Source organism: Papio anubis, chromosome 3 (assembly GCF_008728515.1).
Source record: "Papio anubis isolate 15944 chromosome 3, Panubis1.0, whole genome shotgun sequence".
Taxonomy (NCBI): domain Eukaryota; kingdom Metazoa; phylum Chordata; class Mammalia; order Primates; family Cercopithecidae; genus Papio; species Papio anubis.
Genome location: NC_044978.1, coordinates 176,057,963 through 176,080,817, shown reverse-complemented (window position 1 = coordinate 176,080,817; position 22,855 = coordinate 176,057,963). Strand labels below are relative to the sequence as shown.

The following is a 22,855-nucleotide window of genomic DNA, read 5'->3' as shown; positions in this document are numbered from 1 at the left end:
TGTGCCTCAGTGTCACAGTTTGTTAAAATGAAATATTGACAGCACCTACCCCAGAGGTTGGCTATGAGGATTCAATAGATCAAATTAGTTATTAATGGATAACTGCACAAAATAGCTCTAGTGCATATAAAACCCCACCAAAACTCAGGATTCTGCCTTGGATTTCTTTCTCATTGCTTGATTTATGTATATATATTTATATTATTAGTGAATGTTTTCATTGATTCATTCTTTCACCTGTGGAAATGTACGTTCAACACATATGGGAAAAAAATAGGGAATGCAAAGGAGGAGAAAATTCCAGATAAACACAGAAAGGAGCTTCTTAAAACAGACATTTGGTTCTCTCAGGGTTCCTTGGTGACAGTAATTAGAGCAGCTCATCTGGAGGCGGAGGGTCTAATCTATGGCCTGCCATAGGAGTTGCTCCTTATTTGCCGAGACAGTCAGTGAACCAGCTGACAGTCTGATTAAGCTATTAGGATATTATCACAGAGTCACTCTACTTCCTTTTCTTTATTAGCAGACCAAAGTAGGGCATGTTGGAAAAAAAAGCTGTAACTATCTCAGGTCTCAGTTTCCTCACCAGTAAATGAGGTTCATTAAGATGTCCTTTCCAGAGCTTTTTCAAGAACTCCATGTGAGAGCAAATTAAACAGCATTTGGCCCAAGGGCCTGGCACATGCAAAGGCACACCATGTCCACATCCTCTATTCTCAGAGGAAAAAAACCCCTTAAACCCAAGCATTTAAGAATTATATAATGTTTTCCTGGCCGGACGCGGTGGCTCATGTCTGTAATACCAGCACTTTGGGAGGCCAAGGTGGGCGGATCACCTGAGGTCAGGAGTTCCAGACCAACCTGACCAAAATGGAGAAACCCCATCTCTACTAAAAATACAAAATTAGCCAGGCGTGGTGGCACATGCCTGTAATCCCAGCTACTCGGGAGGCTGAGGCAGGAGAATGGCTTGAACAAGGGAGGCAGAGGTTGCGGTGAGCCAAGATCATGCCACTGCACTCCAGCCTGGGCAACAAGAACAAGACCCTGTCTCAAAATAAATAAATAAAGAAATAAGAATTATATAATGCTTTCCTAAAGATGAGAAATTCTATGAGCTGAGACAAGATATAGGAGGATCAAGGGACATTGAGTTGGAAAGTCCATTACCATAGGTATCTTAGGGGGACTATATCCTACTTATTAAAATGACTCAGTAATAGTGACAAAAATATAACTAAAATTTATCATGGCCTTGATAGGTCCCAGGCACTAAGTGTTTTACATTTATTAACTTGTCAATCCTCTCCACAAAATGAAGAACTGGCCACTTCTCTCTTTCGTGTTAACATAGCACTGTCTTAATGTGACTGTAACTGGTAGATTTATGTATTAATCTATGGATTCACTTATGCACTTGTTCATGTCACAGTGTTCCCGGGCTATAGCAAAGGGTGGTGAACTGACCCCATGGTCACCTCACAGGTGCTAACTACTCCTCTCCGAGCCTCAAAAAAGTGCTCTGGGTCAGACACGGGATTTAAGCTGGAATCTTTATGCAGCCTGCACGTCGATTTCACACGTGTGCCTACCTGAGGCCTGTTGGCAGCCCTAACAATGTACCCTATTTTGTTACTTGTTGAAAAACAGTCGGTATCTGTGTGAAAGTTCTGGTTTTATCCTGTTTTAGTTTGTCAAGGTTACTGTAACTAAGCACTACAGATGAGGCGGCTTAAACAACAGAAATGTCTTTCTTCGCGGTTCTTGAGGCTGAAGTCCCAAGACCAAGGTGTTGGAAGGCTGCTTTCTCCCACGACCTCTCTCCTTGGTTTGCAGATGGTCGTCCCTTCCCCGTGTCCTCACATGGTCGCCCCTGTGTGTGTGTCTCCTTTTGTCACAAGGACATCAGTCATATTGGATTAGGACTCATCCCAATAACCTCATTTAACCTTAATTATCTCTTTCAAAGCCCTATCTTCAAATACAGTCACATTCTGGGCTACTAGGGGTTAGGACTTCAACGTGTGGGTTTTTTGGAGTGAGGAAGGCACGATTCAGCCCCTAACAATGCACACCCACAGATAAAACTGCAACCTGGAAATGCTAAATAGGAATCACTAAATTGTTGAAGTCTAGGCTTTAAAATAACATTTACATTTGAGGAAATTAAAGCCCAGGGAAGTTAAGTCACCAGCCTGAGCTCACATCCTTAGAAATGGTGGCTCATAACTAACTTCGTTCCTTCCTTCCTTTACCCCTTCCTTCATCAACATAAGAGTTGTAGCAGCAGCCTCTCCTTCCCCCTTCTATTACTGCCTGTGCGTCTTTGGCCATTTATTTAATTTTCTGAGCCTCAGTTTTCCTACATCTAAGATAGGAAAAATCATGACTCCAAAGAGTTGTGGAGGATCAAAATAAGATAATGCTGGCCAGGCACAGTGGCTCACGCCTGTAATCCCAGCACTTTGGGAGGCCGAGGCAGGCAGATCATCTGAAGTCAGGAGTTTGAGACCAGCCTGACCAACATGGTGAAACCCCATCTCTACTAAAAAATATATAAAAATTAGCTGGGTTTGGTGGTGCATGCCTGTAATTCTGGCTACTCGGGAAGCTGAGGCAGGAGAATCACTTGAACCGGGAGGAGGAGGTTGCAGTGAGCTGAGATCATGCCACTGTACTCCAGCCTGGGTGACAGTATGACTCTGTCTCAAAATAATAATAATAGTAATGCAGATAGACTAGGCCTGGCATATACATATTCAGTGAAAATTTCCCCTTTCTTGTGGATCGATTTCTGTTATTCACGAATATTTTAATTGATTCATTCTTTCGCCCCCATCAGCAGATCTGTACTGAGGACAGGCATGCTCAACACAGCCCGAATGCTGTGGCTGGTTTCACATTCATTTTGGGGACACAAATCTATAGATAAGGAATTCCGACAGACATCAGAAATGTCTGCAGTGGGCATTTCAGTGCTGAGGAGGGAAAGGAATTTGGCATTAGTGTATGCTCCTCTGGAGGCTTCCTGGGAGGCAGAGTTTAGATGTGTCTTGTAGAATGAGTTTTCTTTAATAGGCAAGGCAGGCAACGGGGGTGCATGAAATGGTCAAAACTGGCCGCTGGCCTGGTAGGCCAAAGTGTAAGATGTGCAGATATTTGTGGAAGGGGTGGGGAGGTCAGCCTACATCCCCCTCCTTCAGGGCAGCATCCTCCTCCTCCAGGGCGACATCCCCCAAACTCTTCCTTTATTTGTTGGGCTTAGCCTGGAACAGGGAAGCTGTTAAGTTATACCCACCTCATCTCCTCTGAGTCCTGTCCCCAGGGCAAACTGCTGATTCCTCTCCAGGAAGCGGATTTTTACGTTGTAGACTTTGTTCCCATGAAACACAACCAAAACATAGGGCTCTTCCTTGGATTTTGTGGAACAATCTCGGACCAAGAAAGTACCATCCTGAAACAAAAAGAGTAACAGTCGTCTTTTCGGGCATGCCAGCATTCTGCCCTTGTAATGGTGGCAACAATGATGTTTGCATGCATGAGATTCCCAGATGGATTTAGTTTTCGGTAAACCACTTTAATTCCGTAAGTTTGTACTGAGTGTCTGCATGTCTACGGGTTCTTGTCATTTTCTGAGATGTGTACCAGTTGGATCTTGACACTCTCTTCTTGAAAGTCTTTCATCAAGGCCAGGTGTGGTGGCTCACCCCTGTAATCCCAGCACTTTGGGAGGCCAAGGCAGGCGGATCACCTGAGGTCAGGAGTTTGAAACCAGCCTGGCCAACACGGAAAAACCCCATCTCTACTAAAAATACAACAATTAGCCAGGCGTGGTGGTGGTGGGCACCTGTAATCCCAGCTACTCAGGAGGCTGAGGCAGGAGAATCACTTGAACCTGGGAGGCAGAGATTGCAGTAAGCCGAGATCGTGCCACTGCACTTCAGCCTGGGCAACAGAGCAGGACTCCGGTTCCAAAACAAAAAAGAAAAAAGCTTTCATCATTTCCTACTGACCTGGGCATAGTGCCCATGAACTTAGCATGACCAACCTATCTTGCAGTTCGATCTCTCACTGCTCCTGCAGCTTTCTGCCTCTGGCTCCTGGCCCCAGCTAAGCCACCATTTCCCAAAGGCACCATCTGCTTTGGGGCTCCCAGATTTTGCATGATGTATTAGTCTGTTTTCACACTTCTATAAAGAAATACCTGAGATTGGGTAATTTATAAAGGAAAGAGGTTTAATTGACTCACAGTTCCACATGGCTGGGGAAGCCTCAGGAAACTTACAATCACACAGAAGGCGAAGGGGAAGCAAGCTTGGACCTTCTCACATGGCAGCAGGAGAGAGCAGAGTGAGGAGTGAAGGGAGAGGAGCCCTTTATAGAACTATCGTATCTCACGAGAACTCACTCACTAAAACCGCATGGGGGAAACTGCCCCCATGATCCAGTCACCCCCACCAGGTCTCTCCCTAGACACGTGAGATTATGGGGATTATAATTCAAGATGAGCTCTGTGTAGGGTCACAGCCGAACCATGCCACATGTGCTACTCCTACATGGAAAAGCCGTTCTCCAGCTCGCTTCTTGATGTATTCATCTCTCAGTGTTCACATATTTCCTCTTCTGCCTGATGCTTGGGTATTATTCTAGAGATAGTGGGAGCCACAGCAGGCTTTGAGCAGAGAAAGCTTTTATCTAATAAATTGGACTTCTATGTGCAAAGATGTCTATGCAGGATTAGGGTTCCTGAAAGAGACATGGGGCCTCTAAGTCATGGATATCAAACTGAATGGAGAGGCCCTTTATGGGAGGAGGAATTGTAGCCTATGTTGAGGTGAGGGCAAGTACAGGGCAAGGAAGAGAAGACACAAAAGGCCTGGAGATGTCTGAAAGATGACGGAAGACCAGGAGATTCAGAGTGACAGAAGCCAAGAGGTGGAGACTGAGGGTTTCCAAAAGCAGTTCAACAGCGTCAAATGGTCCAAAAGCTGAGAACAGGACAATGATTAGAAATAATTTGTACACTCCAGGGAATGATTCAGAATGATACTAAGATCTGGTTGTAAAAGACTGAGAAATGGAGCAGTCCTCCTGAACATGAACACATCTACCAGGCTTAGTTTTGTAGTTACATTGTGTTATTTATATAATGAAAATGAAAAATCTGTAAGTGTAATTGTGTGTATTGTATAGATGGTTATAAGTGATCTGTGAAGAATAGAGGCCGGTGTGGTGCCTGACACCTGTATTCCCAACACTTGGGAGGCCCAGGCAGGTGGATCACTTGAGGTCAGGAGTTCGAGACCAGCCTGGCCAACATGGGGAAACCTCATCTCTACTAAAAATACAAAAATCAGCCAGGCATAGTAGCATGTGCCTGTTATCCCGCTACTCCAGAGGCTGAGGCAGGAGAATCGCTTGAACCCAGGAGGCGGAGGTTGCAGTGAACTGAGATCTCACCACTGCATTCCATCCTGGGTGACAGAGTGAGACCCTGTCTCAAAAAAAAAAAGCATGATAAATATAGATAATATATATAGTGATTTATAGCTATAATAATAAATTATGATATATAATTCTCTATATTTTATAATAGCTATATATAATTATATATTTCTATAATGAATACTTATAGATATATAATAATGGTAATACTATATAATACAACATAGCAATACTTTAAGTATACAAAATGTATAAATAATATTGTAACATGATAGTAATGTTATGATGATACTGGTAGCTAAGGTGCATTGAGAATTGCCAAGCACTTTGCACACATTGTTTCATTTAGAGGACTTTTTTTTTTTACGATGGAGTCTTGCTCTGTTGCCCAGGCTGGAGTGCAGTGGTGCGATCTCAGCTCACTGCAACCTCCGCCTCCAGGGTTCACGTGATTCTCCTGCCTCAGCCTCATGAGTAGTTGGGATAATAGGCACCCACCACCACGCCTGGCTAATTTTTGTCTTTTAAAGACTGGTTTCACCATTTTGGCCAGGCTGGTCTCAAACTCCTGACCTCGTGATCTGCCCACCTCAGCCTCCCAAAGTGCTGGGATTATAGGTGTGAGCCACCGTGCCTGGCTCATTTACAGGTTCTTTTTTTTGAGACGGAGTCTTGCTCTGTCATCCAGGCTGGAGTGCAGTGGCACTATCTCGGCTCACAGCAAGCTCCGCCTCCCAGGTACACGCCATTCTCCTGCCTCAGCCTCCCGAGTAGCTGGGACTACAGGTGCCTGCCACCACACCTGGCTAATTTTTTTGTATTTTTAGTAGAAACAGGGTTTCACCGTGTTAGCCAGGATGGTCTCGATCTCCTGACCTTGTGATCTACCCGCCTCAGCTTCCCAAAGTGCTGGGATTACAGGCATAAGCCACTGCACCCAGCCTATTTACAGGTTCTTTACATAAACGTTGGGTTCTTTACATAAACATTGATGGAAAAATTTTATTCTTATTTTACAAGTAAAGGAATAAAGGTCTAAAGGCTTAAGTGAATCCCCTAAAGCATCACAGTTACTAAATGGAATACTGAAAAGGCAAACCAAATCCTCACCCTTTAAATACACAAGCCTCTGACTGTATAAAATAGTATGGCAGAATTTTCTGGAACTTGTTCTGCCTAAAATGTTTAGTCATAATTGAAGCCTTAATGTTCAAGCCCAGAGCACTGCCAAAGATCAGAAGGAGAGAAGAGGCCAAAACTCACGGCCAATTTTTGGGTTTATCCTCTTAAACTCTGAAATGATTTGTCAAAATAAATCTGAGTAATTCTGAAATTTAAAATAAATTATCTTTCATAAATGGGAAACACATTTTGACAGAACTGAGACAAACAGAAAAGTAGAATATGAAAGGGAACATATGAAGTCATTTAACTGAGATTTTATTTTCTTAAAATTAAAGTAAGTTGTACGTATAAGTTGCTATGGTATAAGTTTCTTGGGAAGAGGCAGAAGCAGGCACACAGAAAGAGAGGAAGGGAGCATTTGCTGAGCGCCCAAATGCTGCCGGAAGAGCATCAGGTCACATGCATATTGCTTTTCCAGCACAATCCACACAAGGGCTCCTGGAAGGAGGTCTGCTAAGACTAGTTCTTCTGATGGGAAACAGGCTCTGTGAGTGCAATGTGCCCTGGGCACAGATTAGCCAAGAACGACAGCCAGCGTTGGAATCTACCATCACCAGGTTCGCCACTCTACCAAGGCATGGCCAGATTCCCTGGAAGGAGGAAAGGAGGGTCCTCAAGAAGCTGCATCAGCCAACCACGCAGGGCTCTCCACCCGGGCTGTGAAAAGAACTTTGAGGGCTACTAGAGTCAGCTAGGATTTTGTGAAAAGAGCACTGATCTTGAATGCATGTTCTGTCAGTTTCTCTACTTTATGACCAACATATTGGCTTAGCCTCAGTTTCCTCATCTAGGAAATGGGATATTCCATTTATTCCGTGTGTGTTCAAGATACTTTGTAAGCAATGGTATCATTTCCTATTGCTGCTATAACACATTACCATGAAGTGATGTAAAACAGAAATGTATTCTCTTACAGTTCTGGAGGTCAGAAGTCTAACATGAGTCTTGCTGGGTTAAATCAATAGGAGAGACTTTGTTTCCATGACTTTTCCAGTTTCTGGAGGCCAACAAGATCCCTGGCTTGTGGCTCTCCCATTCATCTGACCTCTACTTTCATTATCACGTCCCTTCTCTGACTCTGAAACTCCTGGTTCCCTCTTACAAGGACCTTTGTGATTGTATTGAGCCCACCCAGATAATGCATAGTTACTTCCCCTTCTCAACATCCTTACCTTCACATCTGCAAAGTCCCCTTTTCTATGAAGGTGACATATTCATAGGTTCTGGGGATTAGGATGTGAACATCTTTGGAGTAGGCATGATTCTCTTTACCATAGCAACTTATACATATCATTTATTTAATTTTACAACATCAATTCTGAGAGCTAGGTTTTATGAAAATGTAGACCTCTCATTTATTCACTAATTAACTAATTCATTCATGTTTGGGTTACCTCTTTCAACAATGCCCATTGTACTGATTAGCTGGGGATAGGTTTTGATGTTGCATCAGTCTTGAGACACTTTCTATAACTTCTAAGCAATCTCATAGTTCTCTGCACATAGTCATTGCTTGATAATCATTTGCTCTTTGGGATGATGGTTGTGGTAGTCATTGGACCTGATGACAAGTATTCCAGTTCTTTTCTCCTTTCAGTCACATGTAGGTTTGTACTTCCTCACCGTCTTCGAAGTTAAGTTTGGTCACGTGACTTCCTTTGGTCAAAAATGTGTAAGCGGAAGTAAACTATGTTACTTCTGAGAGGACGTATTATGAGTCAGAGTGTGAGGGTAGAAGCACACCATTGAGATGGAGCCCCAGCAGTCTGGGTTTATCCACCCAAACCCATCCTGAACATGGTTTGCAAGCAAAAGTAAAGTTTCAGTATGTTAAGCAACTGAGATCTTGGGGTTGTTACTGCAGCGTAACCTACCATATCCTGACTTTTGCAGCCTTCACAATCCCTGTTCCTTTCTCGAAGAAGTGAGACATAAAGACCCTACAGTACTTTGGGCAAACCTTGATTAAGGAGATAAACCTTGATGAAAGCAGATGGAAGCCCCTTCTATTGTGACCTCTATAGTCCAGTATCCATATTTCATCTTCAAAATAGTTCCTTAGGGTTGATTTTACTATGTTTCATTTTACAAATGAATAAATCTACATGGGAAGTTATTTAGAAACTTGAGAAAGCCACACAGCTGATAATTAGCACAACCAAGCCTCAGGCCTGAAACTCTCCATGTTTTTTGTTTTTGAGACAAAGTCTTGCTCTCTGGCCCAGGCTGGAGTGCAGTGGCACGATCTCGGCTCACGGCAACCTCTGCCTGCCGGCTTCAAGCGATTCTCCTGTCTCAGCCTCATGAGTAGCTGGGAATACAGGCACCCACCACCACGCCTGGCTAATTTTTGCATTTTTAGTAGAGACGGGGTTTCACCACGTTGGCCAGGCTGGTCTTGAACTCCTGACCTCAGGTGATCCACCCGCCTCAGCCTCCAAAGTGCTGGGATTACAGGCATGAACTGCCGCGTCCAGTCCTCTTCATGGTTTTTTTTTGTTTTTATATTTTTATTTAATTTAGTTAATTAATTAATTAATTTTTGAGACAGCATCTCACTCCATTGCCCAGGCTGGAGTGCAGTAGCACAATCTTGGCTCACTGCAACCTCCGCCTCCCAGGTTCAAGCGATTCTCGTGTCTCTGCCTCCTGGGTAGCTGGGATTACAGGTGCCTGCCACCACGCCTGGCTAATTTTTGTATTTTTAGTAGAGGCAGGGTTTCGCCATATTGACCAAGCTGGTCTCAAACTCTTGACCTCAGATGATCCACCCACCTCGGCCTCCCAAAGTGCTGGGATTATAGGCGTGAACCACTGTGCCCAGTCCTCTTCATGTTTTCTTGTTTTTTGTTTTTATTATTTTATTTTATTTATTTTTGAGACAGCGTCTCACTCTGTTGCCCAGGCTGGAGTGCAGTGGCACAATCTTGGCTCACTGAAACCTCCACCTCACAGGTTCAAGTGATTCTCGTGTCTCGGCCTCCTGAGTAGCTTGGATTACAGGCACGTGCCACCACACCTGGCTAATTTCTTTGTTTTTTTGTGTTTTGTTTTTTTTTTTTTGTATTTTTAGTGGAAACAGGGTTTCATCATGTTGTTCAGGCTGGTCTCAAACTCCTCACCTCAAGTGAGCCACCTACCTCAGCCTCCCAAGGTACTAGGATTACAGGGGCGAGCCACTGCACCTGGCCTGAAACTCTCCATGTTAAATGCCTTTTTCAACTACAGCCTCCCAGCGTTGAGAAATGCAGGGTGATGCAGGAAATAATACATGAAAGCAAGTTGCTTGTTACATCTTGTGACACATGAGCAGAGAACCTTAAGATGCCTATGGAAACAATGACGGTGGACCATGTGAAAGGCATTACCTTGTTCTCCTTCATGAATGCCTCTTCGACTGCCTGGCGGCTGTACTCTCCAATGTACCATTCATTGTGCTGGACATCCTGCAGAACAGAATCAATTACAAATATTTTAGGGTCAAAGGAAAGTATGAATTATTGATTAATTCAAAATTTACTTTTGTTCCACCAGTGCCTAATCACAGTTTAATCTATAGTAGATATTCAGTGCCTAACATTTAGTCCCTGAACTTGGAGAAGCCCACAGATACTTGGGGCAGGGAGACACAGAAAAAGTTACTGCATCTGGGGAATTCTGAAGTCAACGGGAATCTGTTGAGAAAGGTCCTTCAGCACCACCCTCAGAACAGATGATAAGCCCGCTATCTATCAGTGCTTTCTGAATCTTCAGCTGCTGAGGCTTGTTGAGGTGGAAATATGTGTTGTTTGTGAAGCCTACACTGCCCTAGTAACATACAAACAGCAGGGAGGGAGAAAGAGTCCATCTCTGCCACTTCTCTAGAGGCACAGGCGGCTGAGCTATGATTCGGATCCTAGTTTATCTAGCTTTCTCCCTGGGCCGCACTGCTTTATTTATATCACTGTTAAATGATTTTAAATTCTTTTGATGATAAAATCCAGACTAACTGGGAGAAGGAAGGGCAGTCAGGGAGATGCATCATGGACTTGCAATTCCTTCACAGGGTTCCGAGGATCGTAATATTAAATAACCTTCCTTGTGAGTCCAGCATCTATAAGGTCCTTCCTCATTTAGTAGCATATCAGTCCATCCCTACAACACATCTTTGAAGTAGGCATGTCAGGTAGTATTAACCCTAGTGAAGATGGACAGTGAAGGTTCAGAAAGTCAAAACCTGAGCTGGGCGTGGTAGCTCATGCCTGTAATCCCAGCACGTTGGGAGGCCGAGGTGGCCAGATCAAGAGGTCAGGAGATCGAGACAAGCCTGGCCAACACAGTGAAACCTCGTCTCTACTAAAAATACAAAAATTAGCTGGGTATGGTGGCACGTGCCTATAATCCCAGCTACTCAGGAGGCCGAGGCAGGAGAATCGCTTGAACCTGGGAGGTGGCAGTTACAGTGAGCCGAGATTGCACCACTGCACTCCAGCCTGGTGACAGAGCGAGACATCATCTCAAAAAAAAAAAGTTGTCAAAACCTGTCACATGGTTGGCAAGAGTTAGGTACGTGACGTCAGGTCTTTGGTCTCTCATTCATTTGGAGTCTCTGGTCCACTGAAAAACAAACCTGATACATTCAATACTGAGATTCTGATTCTGTTCACGTGAGAACACACTGATGTGAACACCATCTGGAACGGTATGAGTTAGCTCTAACTCAACCCTGCAGTCTCACTTCCTGCCACCCCATTTCAGACATGAGTCTGGCCAGACAAAAGTGCTTGTACTCTGGACACACACAGCTTCAGGAATAGAACAGAACTGGCCTTACTGCCTGGAATCCCTCCTGGTCTTCACCTCTGCCTACCCAGCTCAGCCATTCTTTTGCATCAAGATTGAGACTAAAAGTCACCTCTTTTTTTTTTTTTTTTTTTTCTTTTTGAGAGACAGAGTTTCACTCTTGTTGCCCAGGCTGGAGTTCAATGGCACAATCTCAGCTCACTGCAACCTCTGCCTCCTGGGTTCAAGCAATTATCCTGCTTCAGCCTCCCAAGTAGCTGGATTACAGGCATGTGCCACCATGCCCGACTAATTTTTGTATTTTTAGCGGAGACTGGGCTTCACCATGTTGGTCAGGCTGGTCTCAAACTCCTGACCTCAGGTGATCCACATGCCTTGGCCTCCCATAGTGCTGAGGTTACAGGTGTGAGCCACCGCGCCTGGCCCAAAACTCACCTCTTATTTGACCTAGTCCCTACCCCCTTGCTGAAAAGGTCCATGGCAGGACCAGCTCTGCCTCACTCCCGCAAAGCCATGTGACGGGCTCTAGAGACAAAGGGAAGCCGTGGAGCCCCATCTCCCCACTGAAGCGTGAACTGTCTGAGATTGAAGTGGTCTACTGCTTCCAGGGGGCCTCTTGGCCAGTCCATGGACTTGGCAGAGCTCAGTCATGGTGCATTTCATCTACTCTGTTTTTATTTATTTGTCCAAGTTGGAAGATGTTTAGAGATGAGTCCTATGTTTCTCCAGGTGTGGTCATGCGGGATGGCTGGTGAATGTAACTGGTGCTCAGAAACTGAATTACATATCTCGGAATCACTTGTGGGGAAGGGAGTCCCCTTCTAATTCTCTTTCTAGTTCCCCTGAATAATTCAAAAGGAATGTTTCATTTTGGCTTAATGCGTCTTTAATATCTGTCTGACATTTCTAATCTCTTCTTTAACAGAAGAGGAGCAGTCCTTATGCTGAGAGTCATTAGCAGGTGATGGGATCCTGCTACAGTTTAATAGCTTGTTTTGTCTATATTGCAATGAATTTTTTTTTTAATTAGGGAAAATACTGTAAACCAAAAATATAATTCTAAGGCCTCCTAAGTCCATCTGAATGGACTTCCTCCTCTGCCAGGGCACTGTTAAAATTTAACCCGAAAGACTGGTTTGGGTCATGACGGGAAGTAGGGGTCAGACATGCCTCATTATACCTCTCTGTCATTAACATCAACACAGACTTTAAGTCTGAGAGGAAGCATTTACACTCTATTCTCTCTGAAGCCTGCTACCTGAAGGCTTCATCTGTACAATAAGAACTTTGGTCCAAAATCCCTTATCTTAACCGATAAAAAGACCTCTATCTATCAGTGATATTCCTTTTCTGTTGATTCCAGGTCTTTAGATAAACTCAACCTATTGTTAACCAGAAAAATTTGAAATTTACCTATAACCTGGAAGGCCCCACTTCAAGCTGTCCCACCTTTCTGGACTGAAACAATGTATTTATTAAATGTAATCCCAACACTTTGGGAGGCTGAGGCAGGTGGATCACCTGAGGTCAGGAGTTGGAGACCAGCCTGGCCAACATGGTGAAACCCTGTCTCCACTAAAAATACAAAATTAGCCAGGTGTGGTGGCGCACACCTGTAATCCCAGCTACTTGGGAGGCAGGAGAATCACTTAAACCTGGGAAGCAGTGGTTGCAGTGAACCGAGATCACACCATAGCACTCCAACCTGGGCAAAAAGAGTGAAACTCTGTCTCAAAAAAAAAAAAAAAAGAAAGAAAAGAAAAGAAAAAAAAATAAAGAAAAAAGGTGTATTTGATTGGAGTCTCCTATCTCCCTAAAAAGTATAAAACCAAGCTGTACCTTGTCGGGCACACGTTCTCAAGACCTCCTGAGGGCTGTGTCATGGGCCATGGTCACTCATATTTGGCTCAGAATAAATCTCTTCAAATATTTTCCAGAATTTGACTCTTTTCGGCAACAATATAATAAGATTTACCATTTTAACCAATTCCGTGGCAATAAGTACCTTCACATTGCTTTACAGCCATTTCCACTATCCATCTCCAAAAGTTTCTAATGACTCCAAACTGAAACTCTGTATCCATTAAAGAATAACTCTCCATTACCTCCACCTCCTTCCTCAAGGCTCAGTTACCACCATCCTACCCTCTGTCTCTACGAATTTGCCTGTTCTAGGCACCTTGTATACGTGGAGTCATATATTTGTCCTCCGTGTCTGACTTATTTCACTCAGCATAATGTTTTCAAGGTTCTTGTATATTGTATCACATGTTAGAATTTTATTCCTTTTTTATTCCTTTTATTCCTTTATTCCTGTTTCATTGTGTGCGTGTGTGTACCATTTCGTTTATCCATTCATCTGTCAATGGACATAGAAGTTGTTTCCATCTTTTGTCTATTACAAATAATTTTATGAACGTGGGTGTACAAATATCTGAGTCTTTGCTTTCAATTCTTTGGGGCATACGCTAAGGAATGAAATTACTTCTTTTTTTTTTTTTTTTTTTTTTTTGAGACGGAGTCTCACTCTGTTGCCAGGCTGGAGTGCAATGGCACGATTTTGGCTCACTGCAACCTCCAACTCCCTGGTTCAAGCAATTCTCCTGCCTCAGCCTCCCGAGTAGCTGGGACTACAGGCCCGTGCAACCATGCCCAGCTAATTTTTGTATTTTTGGTAGAGATGGGGTTTCACCCTGTTGGCCAGGATGGTCTCGATCTCCTGACCTTGTGATCCGCACACCTCGGCCTCCCAAAGTGCTGGGATTACAGGCGTCAGCCACCGCACCTGGCCTGAATGGAGTTACTTCTAAAGTCACTTTCTATGATATATAACACTGATTTAAAAAAAAAAATTAACCAGGATAGTGATATCAAGTGAAAACAGGTCACCTTAAAGAGTATTATTAAGTAAATGTTATTATTGACAGGACATAGATATGCCACAAATCATAAAGGCACATTCAAATACCTGAAATCGGGGAAATCTTGATGTGGTCCAAGCCTGTCTCATGCCTATGAGGAATTCGGGATCTGGGAGGGAGCGTGACCTTGTGTAGACCTCTAGTTAGCTCTACTTAGAACCAAGGGATCCCCATGTTTATGAAGATGAAAGAGCAAAAGGAAGGCGAGTGCATGACAAGGGACAATAAAAGCAGGACGTGTGGTGTTTTTTTTTTTTTTTTTTTTTTTTTTTTTTTGTGGCAACGTCTAGCTCTGTTGCCCAGGCTGGAGTGCAGTGGTGCGATCTCAGCTCACTGCAACCTCTGCCTCCCAGGTTCAAGTGATTCTCCTGCCTCAGCCTCCCAAGTAGCTGGGATTACAGGCATGTGCCACTGCACTTGGCTAATTTTTGTATTTTTGGTAGAGATAGAGTTTCTCCATGTTGGTCAGGCTGGTCTCAAACTCCTGACCTCAGGTGATCTACCCACCTTGGCCTCCCAAAGTGCTGAGATTACAGGCGTGAGCCACCATGCCTGGCCAGGATGTGAAAATATTTTCCAAAGTCTAATTTCAGATTATGAGACCCTTTTAGAATTGGTAGAAATTAATATGAATATAAGGATAACAAAAGAGCTTTAGGATACCGTAAGAATTCACCAGAGATATCCTATTCATTCTGCTTCTGCTTAGAAATCTTCACAAGCTCTGTAGCAGGACAGTGAGTAATAGCAGGGTGTGGGATGGAGACCTGGAAGAGGCACATCCTCTGGGGTTTTACAGTGAAAGACTTTAATAAATAACATCTAATGTGATGGAGAGAAAGCATACAAGATACAGTGAAAGCTTTATCCCCCCACCATAGGGTAATGTAAGTGAAAAACAGTGCAAAAATAATCAATTGTAGGGGATGAGCATATTTTAGAAAGAGACCACAAAATAGATGATGGACACACAAGAACACAGTTAGCATCCATTTGCATCTCCCCACTCTTTACATCTCCATTAGGGTGGGGACCATAACCTCTAGCACATTATCTGGCACAATAACTGCTCAACTAATGGTCACTGGACTGTTAACTGAAATGAGTGTGTAATACATGAATCTTTTGCTGGAAAAAAATTGCAACCTGTATATCCTAGTTAACCCCCCACAAGATTATTGGACAGCCGGTAAATATAAAACACATGTCTAAATATCTATATTTTTGGATTAATTTTTGAAAAACACTTTAGAATCTGGAAACATGCCAGTCAAAGAATCTGGTGAGAGACCAACATAATATGTTATATAGCAACATGTTTAAAAATATTAAAATACTTTAAAAATATTAAAACCCAGTAGTATGTAGCCAGAAGGGAAAAAGTTAAAGTCAAACATAAATAATCTCATTTTGGGCATTGTTCAGGAAAGCTCTATTCAGATGCCAAGTACATACATCTAGAAGGACTTGGCAGAGAAATGCCTGCTTACCTTTCTATCAGACCTTTTGGGGAAAGGTGGTCTCCAGCTTGTGTATTTATAGGGTGGTATATTTTCGTGAGGGCTGCAGCTGGCTGGCGGCTGGCATCTCTGAGGAGAACAGGGCTGCATGCCTCCTCTATGATCTGGAAAGGTTAAATTCACATTTCAGTGTGATTTTGTGACTGATGCAGGCTGTCCCCCACCTCCAAAGAGGAACTGAAACCGTTCACTCCTTCCTATATCCGTGAGGACCTTCTTGGTTAACACCACATCAGCTCACCCAGTGACCTTAATTCTCTCTGTTTTGTTCTCTGCCTGTAGCTTTGTGCTTCCTCCTCTCTTTCCTTAGGACTCCCAGAGTCATCTTTTAATAATGTAATTCTGAGCCAGGCGTGGTGGCTCACACCTGTAATCCCAGCACTTTGGGAGGCCGAGGTGGGTGGATCACAAGGTCAAGATATGGAGACCATCCTGGCTAACACAGTGAAACCCCGTCTCTACTAAAAATATAAAAATTATCCGGGCGTGGTGGCGCACTCCTGTAATCCCAGCTACTAGGGAGGCTGAGGCAGGAGACCCGCTTGAACCAGGGAGGTGGAGGTTGCAGTGAGCCGAGATCATGCCACTGCACTCCAGCCTGGGTGACAGAGCAAGAGTCCATCTCAAAAAAAAAAAAAATTGGAATTCTGACTCTGCCACTCCCCTTGGTAAAATTTCTGATATGATTTCCTTTCTGCCTAGAAGAAAATGTAAGTGTTTTCCTTCTGTCCATAAGGCTCTGAATGGACTGTCTATTCATATTTCTCTATCCACATCCTCACTTCTCCCCCAATTGTCTACTCTGTTCTGTGTGTAATGAACTCTGTTCATTTTTTTAAACAGGACAAGTTCATTCCCTATTTTGGAAACACTATTTTTTTCAACTTGAAAAAATAACTTTAAAAAATGAAATATCATACTTTTTAACCCAAAAGAATGACTGACAAGCTATTGTTATTCCGACCTCGATATCTGACAGATATGTTACTAAAAATGAACAAAGTGAGCCTGTCACTTCATGGAAAACAAGGGGCAGTGTCTGCTCCTGATCATAAGATTGGACTTTGCAAGTGCAAACTGGAGTTTGAGGAATCTTGCATCTGCCACTGTAACATAACAGAAACCCAACATTTACACTTTTCTAATGTGGTGGCTGGTGCAAATGTGATTTAAAAAATATATTACATAATAACATGTATCAACAGTGGCAGTCCTGTGTATGTCTATTATCCATTATTTTCCAAGTCGTCAATGCATGATGTTGCACAATCCTGCCTGGATAAAAGATAAATTCAAGTACAAGACAGAGCAAGGGATTTTAAAGTAGCAGAATATAAAAAGTTCATCCATAGGGGTTTGATTTCACATGACACCTAAACTTTAAGACACTACCACTTGTCAAATGTTAATGTGCTATTTTCTCTACATACCTCAATCAAAATAACATTTTCATTGCATGTCTTTCCAGTTAATAACAATAAAATATATATATATTTTGAAATTTAGACCACAAATATGGAGTGAAGTATAAGGAGGAATACCAAGCAAGACAGCTGTAAATTTATTGGTAATTTTAAGCAAAGAGTAACTATTTTAAAAACATAAAACCTTTAGGATAGATAAACATTATGTAAGTAAAATACTAGGCAAAAATAACATATGAAATGGAAAAGAGGTAATCAGTGTGAATATAGAATTGTAAGTTTTTTAGTTGTAATTCATTTTTAAAAACATAACCAAAGTTACAGTTATGCTTAGTAACTTAACAAGAACTTTGAAAGGATGGGTTGCTTTTGATCCAGTAAATTTTTGAGATGAAATATTAAACATTAGCAAATAAATGCCATTTTCCATAATATTTAGATTATATAGGTGCTAATTCTACTTCTTGTAATCAAAAAGCCAAATTTATCTCTAAGTTTACTAAGAAGAACACTACTTCTGATGCATTGACAATTTTATTCTAAGGAGAATCAAGGATTGTAGCTTTTTTTTTTTTTTTTTTTTTTTCCTGAGACGGAGTTTTGCTCTTGTTGCCCAGACTGGAATGCAATGGCACGATCTTGGCTCACTACAACGTCTACCTCCCCAGTTCAAGCAATTATCCTGTCTCAGCCTCCCGAGTAGCTGGAATTACAGACATCTGCCACCACACCCAGCTAATTTTTGTATTTTTAGTAGAGTCAGGGTTTCGCAACGTTGGCCAGGCTGGTTTTGAACTTCTGACCTCAGGGGATCTGCCCACCATGGCCTCCCAAAGTGCTGGGATTATAGGCATGAGCCACCACGCCTGGCCAGGATTGTTGCTTTTAATGTTGAGCTTAAGGATGTTTGTTATGAGGGCTTACTTGTATCAAAATATTTGTTGCAGAAAACTGTTTGATCAGTTAAAGTTTAAATTACCTTAATTGTGGTTAATTTCAGCCATCAATTTATATTTTAAAAAATGAGAATAAAACTAGAGCCATTCCTAGTTTTAAAATGTTATTTTATAAATAAAAAAATTTAACTTTCAAACACAGTGAAGAATCTGCACTTTCGGAAATAAAGCATTCTAAGTTTTTTGTATTGTTTGAAAAGAAAATATGAATTTCAGATTGCTAAAATTTTAGCATGCCATTGTTAAAAATATTTAGGGTAACCAAAAGAAGACTGATACTGGAATGTATAAGTTCCAAGAAAAAGAAAGAAAGGAAAATAAAGGCGAGATGAATCTAGTGTACAGCAGGACAAAAAAATTAAATACAAAGCAGGACAAATAGGAGGCACAACATATATAAAAACAGACCCCAAAATATCGGTAAGCACAATAAGTATCAAAGGTGCAAACTTACCTTTAAAAATCAGATGCAGATTGATTTAAAAATTCCAGCTATTTGCTAATTGCACTTCTAACATGTAATGGCACAGAGAGCAAAAGGATGGAGACCTGTATACCAGGCAAATCCTAACCAAGAGAAAGCCAACAGAGCTGTACTAATACACAATACAATTCACTTGAGACTTATTTAAATGGCCATAATTAACTTTTCAACATGGATTGAAGAAATAGGAACATACTCAAGAGGAAAAAATAACCATTTTCGGTATTTCCTATCACTTAGATGGTGTTGCATGCATACTAATGTTCAGTGATTATGAATTTTTCATGATATTGTGGCAACTGATTTATTCTTTTTTAACCTTCAGTGCCTTGCTTGGATATTTTAAAAGTCCTACTTGAAAAAGAGCATTTGGAAACAGCTATGCATTTGTAGTTTGTTCAGAGAATGACTTAAAACAAAACAGAACAAAGAAACAAAAAGAACAAGTTTGCCAAGTAAATTTTCCCTGAAAGCCTGGTTGGATCTTTGTTGAATGAATGAATGAAAGAAATTCTGACTCTGTAACTCGCTATAAGTATTTAATTGATTTTCTTTTAAAATAATTGAAGCAGTTAATCTTTGGAATCTTTTTTCTTAAATAAAACATTACATTTAAGTTTTATAATCCCATGAAATAGGACTCTCCTAATATGGAGAATGGAGGGCCACAGAAACGAAGCCACAAGATAAGGGGAAGAACATTGGGACTAGCACAGTGGAGGTGCACAATAAATTTGAGGGAGAGTAGCCTAATAGAAAAGGCATGGGTTGAAAAACCATACTGACATCAATAATTACTAATATTTAAAATTCTTATGCATTATAGATTAAGCTCTTAGCACAGTGTTTGATCATAGAGCCACCCCATCAAGACTAGCTGTGCGTGTTGCTAATATTACTAGAGAAACACAGTTCTAGACCTCCCTGTTGTAACTTATAATAAAGCATTTTATGTTAAGCAGATAGTCTATAAATATTTATTCAAAAAATTTAATTCACCCTTATACACAATTTAAAAAATAATTTTATAAGAAAAAGAGGCTGGGTGCGGTGGCTCACGCCTGTAATCCCCAGCACTTTGGGAGGCTGAGGCAGGCGAATCACGAGGTCAGGAGATTGAGACCATCCTGGCTAACATGGTGAAATCCTGTCTTTACTAAAAGTACAAAAAATTAGCTGGACGTGGTGGCGGGCGCCTGTAGTCCCAGCTATTCCAGAGGCTGAGGCAGGAGAATGGTGTGAACACGGGAGGCGGAACTTGCAGTGAGCCAAGATTGCGCCACTGCACTCCAGCCTGGGTGACATGATGAGACTCCATCTCAAAGAAAAAAACAAAAGGAAAAGAAAAAGAGCCATCTATTTTAAAGCAAAGAGAAAGCATTAGTGAACAAAAACCAAAAATAAAAAAGGAAAAGAAAACAGATGATCTACAATCCCAGACTTAGAGAATAATGTTGTTACTACTTTGGAATATAACCAAAACTGGGGCCTCTTCCAACATGTCAAAATATTTTTTTCTGTCCTGAGATCCACTTGCTTGGGTTCCTAATAGTTTAACTTGAATGCATTTAGCAAAGAATTGAGCCAAATCTGTTTATCAGGCAGTAACTGAACAAGAATAACTGAACTTCCCCAAAATTGTTTTCTCATTTGTAAAATAAGTGTAATAACATGTACAACTATGGAGGTGTCAATTTCACTCCGCTGCCTATACCTGATGCATTGGAGAACTCATTAGACCGATAATTCTAGGAGTGTAGAGACTGCGTGCTGTTTTCTGCCTACTTAACATCGCCAAGTACTGGTGATCCAGGCATGAATTCATACCCAGTAGAATGAGTATCGGTTCAGTAGCTGATGGAGGAACATCGCAGGTGTGCTTAAGCACTGGTTAAGAGAAGGTGGGGTGGTCTCCACTCTGTATTCTTGGGGCTCAGCCCAATTTTTCGTACAAACCATGTTCTTGTTGGATGTTTGTTTACTGAAACAGGAACTAATGAAGGCTCAAACATTTCGCCATCCATCTCAGGCTTCTTTTGGCAACCTTGTTTCCTCTGAGATGAGGTGAGATTAGCTGACAGTAACCTAAGCAACCCTAGTACAGATGATCTACTTACAGCCCTGGGGTGCTTGACTAGACTCATATCTGTGAAGGCCATTTCCATTGCTCCATTCCATTCTTCAGTTGCTCTTTATTTGTGCTTGATTTTATATTTCAAGTTAAGATTCTGGATTTCTCTCTAAGCTATGATTCTGCTTCCCCATCCCTGCAACAAAACCTCCATAAGTAACACCCCTTCTGAGCCCAGTCAGCCTCTGGACTTTCCTCCGGGATGCTCCAAGTCTTTTCATCTTCATCCACTCAGATCTGACCTTTAGGACTTCCATTCCTGACATTTGATGACTAGGGATTGAGTCCATTGGGTTTATTTTAGCCCTCTTTGGGCACCTTTTAAATAAAGGAATCTTCTGTTGGGAAACCCATTAGCAATGTGTATATGAGGGGAAGTGAATTTATCAGCTTGGTTTTCCATCCTCAGGCCCAGATGGCTTATGGCAGCAGTGATATGAAGGCATGATGGAAGTCAGTGAGACAACCCACAGGTCTACTGAGGTCATTTGGGTGGGAAGAAGAAAGAGAATGCAGAAAAGGAAAAAAGGACATTAACATGTATCAGTTGCCTACTACGTGGCAGGCAGAGGGCTGTGTGTGTGTGTGTGTGTATGTGCAAATACTATATTAATATGAGTATATCAGTTAACATTACTACTTGAATTTTATGAAAGGGGAACGGTAAAGCTCAAAGAATTAATTTGTTCAAAGTGATCTTACTATAAGGAGAGAGAGAGAATTAGGAGCAGGATCAGTAGAGAACCTCATCCTCTCCACAATACCCTGTGGGCTTTGCTTCCTCCAGGCTTAAACCCCCTTTTCTTTTTTTGGCTCAACAAAGAGAGATTCCAGTGCTAGATGTAAACACAGAATCTTCATGGCACATCGAGTGAAAAAAGGAAAGACAAATGAATATGATGGCAATAGTTTGTGCAAAATAATTAGTAGTATCAACACCCACCACTAACAGTCATGGAACTCTGTATTTATATTGCCGCTTCAGACATTGCCACAGATGTGATATCCTTCTGATTTTTACTTTACAAACAGTTACTAAGAGACGTCAGTTTTATTTTCTTCATTTTGCAGATTTTTCTTGAGACAAATTTGTTTTGCACCCAATGGATTGGGAAAAATTAAGTTCGTCAAAAACAACTGTTGGAGAGAATGGGGAACAATGGGGACTCACACACTGTTGGTGAGACCAGTCAATGTCTACTTTGGAAAACACATCTAGGGCAGTTGAAGAGATGCATATCCTAAGACGGAGCAATTTCATGAAGGCAATTTCTTATGAAGGGAAATGATCACATTTTATACGTGGGACAACATCTATACTAATGTTGATAGCATAATAATATTCATAAGAGGAAAAACTAGAAACCACCTAAGTGATCATATTTAATCATGGATTAAAATTATTGTCATAGTAATGCAATGGAAATGAGCTAATTACATCTGTACACAGAAGCTCAGTGGCTCTGGGGTTCACAACAGCTAAGTTACAGTGCAGCAATATCACAGTATCATGACTTACCTGTTTATTTGATAATTCTGAAAGTGCTCTTACCTCTGTTTTGCACACCGTGGTTGCTCATCGTGAATGAAGAACTATAAGAAAATATGTTAGAATTCAAAGAATGTTAGTATTTCCCCTTGGTGGTAAAATCCCACTCAGAGGCAAGGTCAATGATAATAGCCTGAAGTCACAGTTATAAAGCAGTTTATATTTTACTGGATAAGCTAGAAGAATCATTTGTTTTGAAAGGCACTAGGAGGCATGTTCTCCTCCTTTCTCAAGCTGGCAATATTACACGTGGAACAAACGGACCATATAAGTTCTCCTCAGGTCTTTTCAGTGAGTGTGTATCATTATTCTTCACTTTTTGAAGCCATGAGTTCAAACTTGCTTTGTAGCTACAGTCACTAGGGAACACAACATTTTGCTGGTGGGGGCTCAAAATCTATAGAAACTGTTTACCAATTGAAAGTCAACCATAGAGTGGAAGAAGAACATAGAAAGTA

The 22,855-nt window shown here is 41.7% G+C and overlaps 1 protein-coding gene across 4 annotated transcripts in view; it reads right to left on the bottom strand.

The window, feature by feature from the left end:
* Positions 1–22,855, bottom strand: part of CLNK (cytokine dependent hematopoietic cell linker) — a 244,451-nt gene that overhangs the window by 10,924 nt on the left and 210,672 nt on the right. For all 4 annotated transcript variants that reach the window (XM_021938294.2, XM_021938297.2, XM_021938295.2 and 1 more), the window contains 4 exons: positions 22,401–22,441; positions 15,824–15,957; positions 9,999–10,076; positions 3,299–3,454 (listed from right to left, as the gene is read on the bottom strand). In XM_021938294.2, coding sequence (XP_021793986.2) covers positions 3,299–3,454; positions 9,999–10,076; positions 15,824–15,957; positions 22,401–22,441 — 409 coding nt within the window. The remainder of the gene's footprint in view (positions 1–3,298; positions 3,455–9,998; positions 10,077–15,823; positions 15,958–22,400; positions 22,442–22,855) is intronic.